A 910-nucleotide genomic window follows, 5' to 3' on the forward strand; every position below is an offset into this window, starting at 1 on the left:
AATTGGTGGGTTAAAGGTCGACATCCTTTTCCCAAAAGACAGTCAACCCAGCCATTTTTTACACCGACGCCTTTAAATATTCTCTGCTTCTCTTTCTCAGAGAAAAACTAATCACCTGGAACATGTAGAAAGTTTGAGCTCCGCTGCCTGTGGGCAGTGGGGAGTCACAGAGAGCTCTAGAGCAGGGCTAGGTTCCTCTTCCTGCAGATTCCAAAGGATTGCTGTGGATGGGGGAGGCGGAACGGGCGGGGCGGGGGGAGCGTCGCCCGCAGGGGTAAGGGGTGCAAGCGCTCCGGTGAATTGGGGCGTTGGTCCCGCATTTCTCCACCTGGGGCCAGCCAGTGGGTGCAGAGCCCGCTCCCTCTTGGCCCGGCCAGGACCCGGATGTGCAACGTGCGGGGCTAGCGGCCGCCAAAGCTGCACTGCACTCCCTGGCGGCCGCTGCGCTAGGATAACCTTCTCCTCCCCGACACCGCCCGCCGGGCGTCCGAGAACGCAATGGGCCGCGCGACACCTCGCTGCACTGCGATCGCCGCCCCGCTCTCTCCTTTCCTCCGAGACAAGACCCAGCACGCGGCCCCACCAGTGCTGGGCTCATACCCCTTTAAGAAGCCAGTCGGGGCCGAGGGTGGGCGTGGTAGCCGGGAGCGAAAGGGGGCGACATCCCGCCGCCCAGATTGGCCGGAGGCCCAGGCGGCGGCCCCGCGCCTGCGCAGTGCGCAGCGGAGCGCGCCGTAGAGGCGGGGGCTGCAAAAAGAAGGGCGAGCGGGTGCTAATTGGCTGCGGTAGCGTCCCCGCCCGCTAGTGGCGGGAGGTCACGTGACGCGACGCTGGGGGCTCCCGGCGCGGGGGACGCTGGTGGCCAAGATGGCGGCGGAGCTGGTGGAGGCCAAAGTGAGTGAGCGGCGGC

General features: G+C 65.7%; 1 protein-coding gene across 4 annotated transcripts in view; it reads left to right on the forward strand.

The window, feature by feature from the left end:
- The first annotated feature begins 445 nt into the window (after positions 1-445).
- Positions 446-910, forward strand: part of PIAS4 (protein inhibitor of activated STAT 4) — a 22531-nt gene continuing 22066 nt past the window's right edge. For 2 of the 4 annotated variants that reach the window (XM_014447979.2, XM_023746811.1), the window contains exon 1: positions 446-894. In XM_014447979.2, the coding sequence (XP_014303465.1) occupies positions 868-894 (27 nt within the window). In that variant the 5' untranslated portion in view covers positions 446-867. The remainder of the gene's footprint in view (positions 895-910) is intronic. The other 2 variants (XM_023746810.1, XM_006105912.3) reach the window with 2 other exon arrangements.

Source organism: Myotis lucifugus, unplaced genomic scaffold (genome assembly GCF_000147115.1).
Source record: "Myotis lucifugus unplaced genomic scaffold, Myoluc2.0 scaffold_734, whole genome shotgun sequence".
Lineage (NCBI taxonomy): Eukaryota > Metazoa > Chordata > Mammalia > Chiroptera > Vespertilionidae > Myotis > Myotis lucifugus.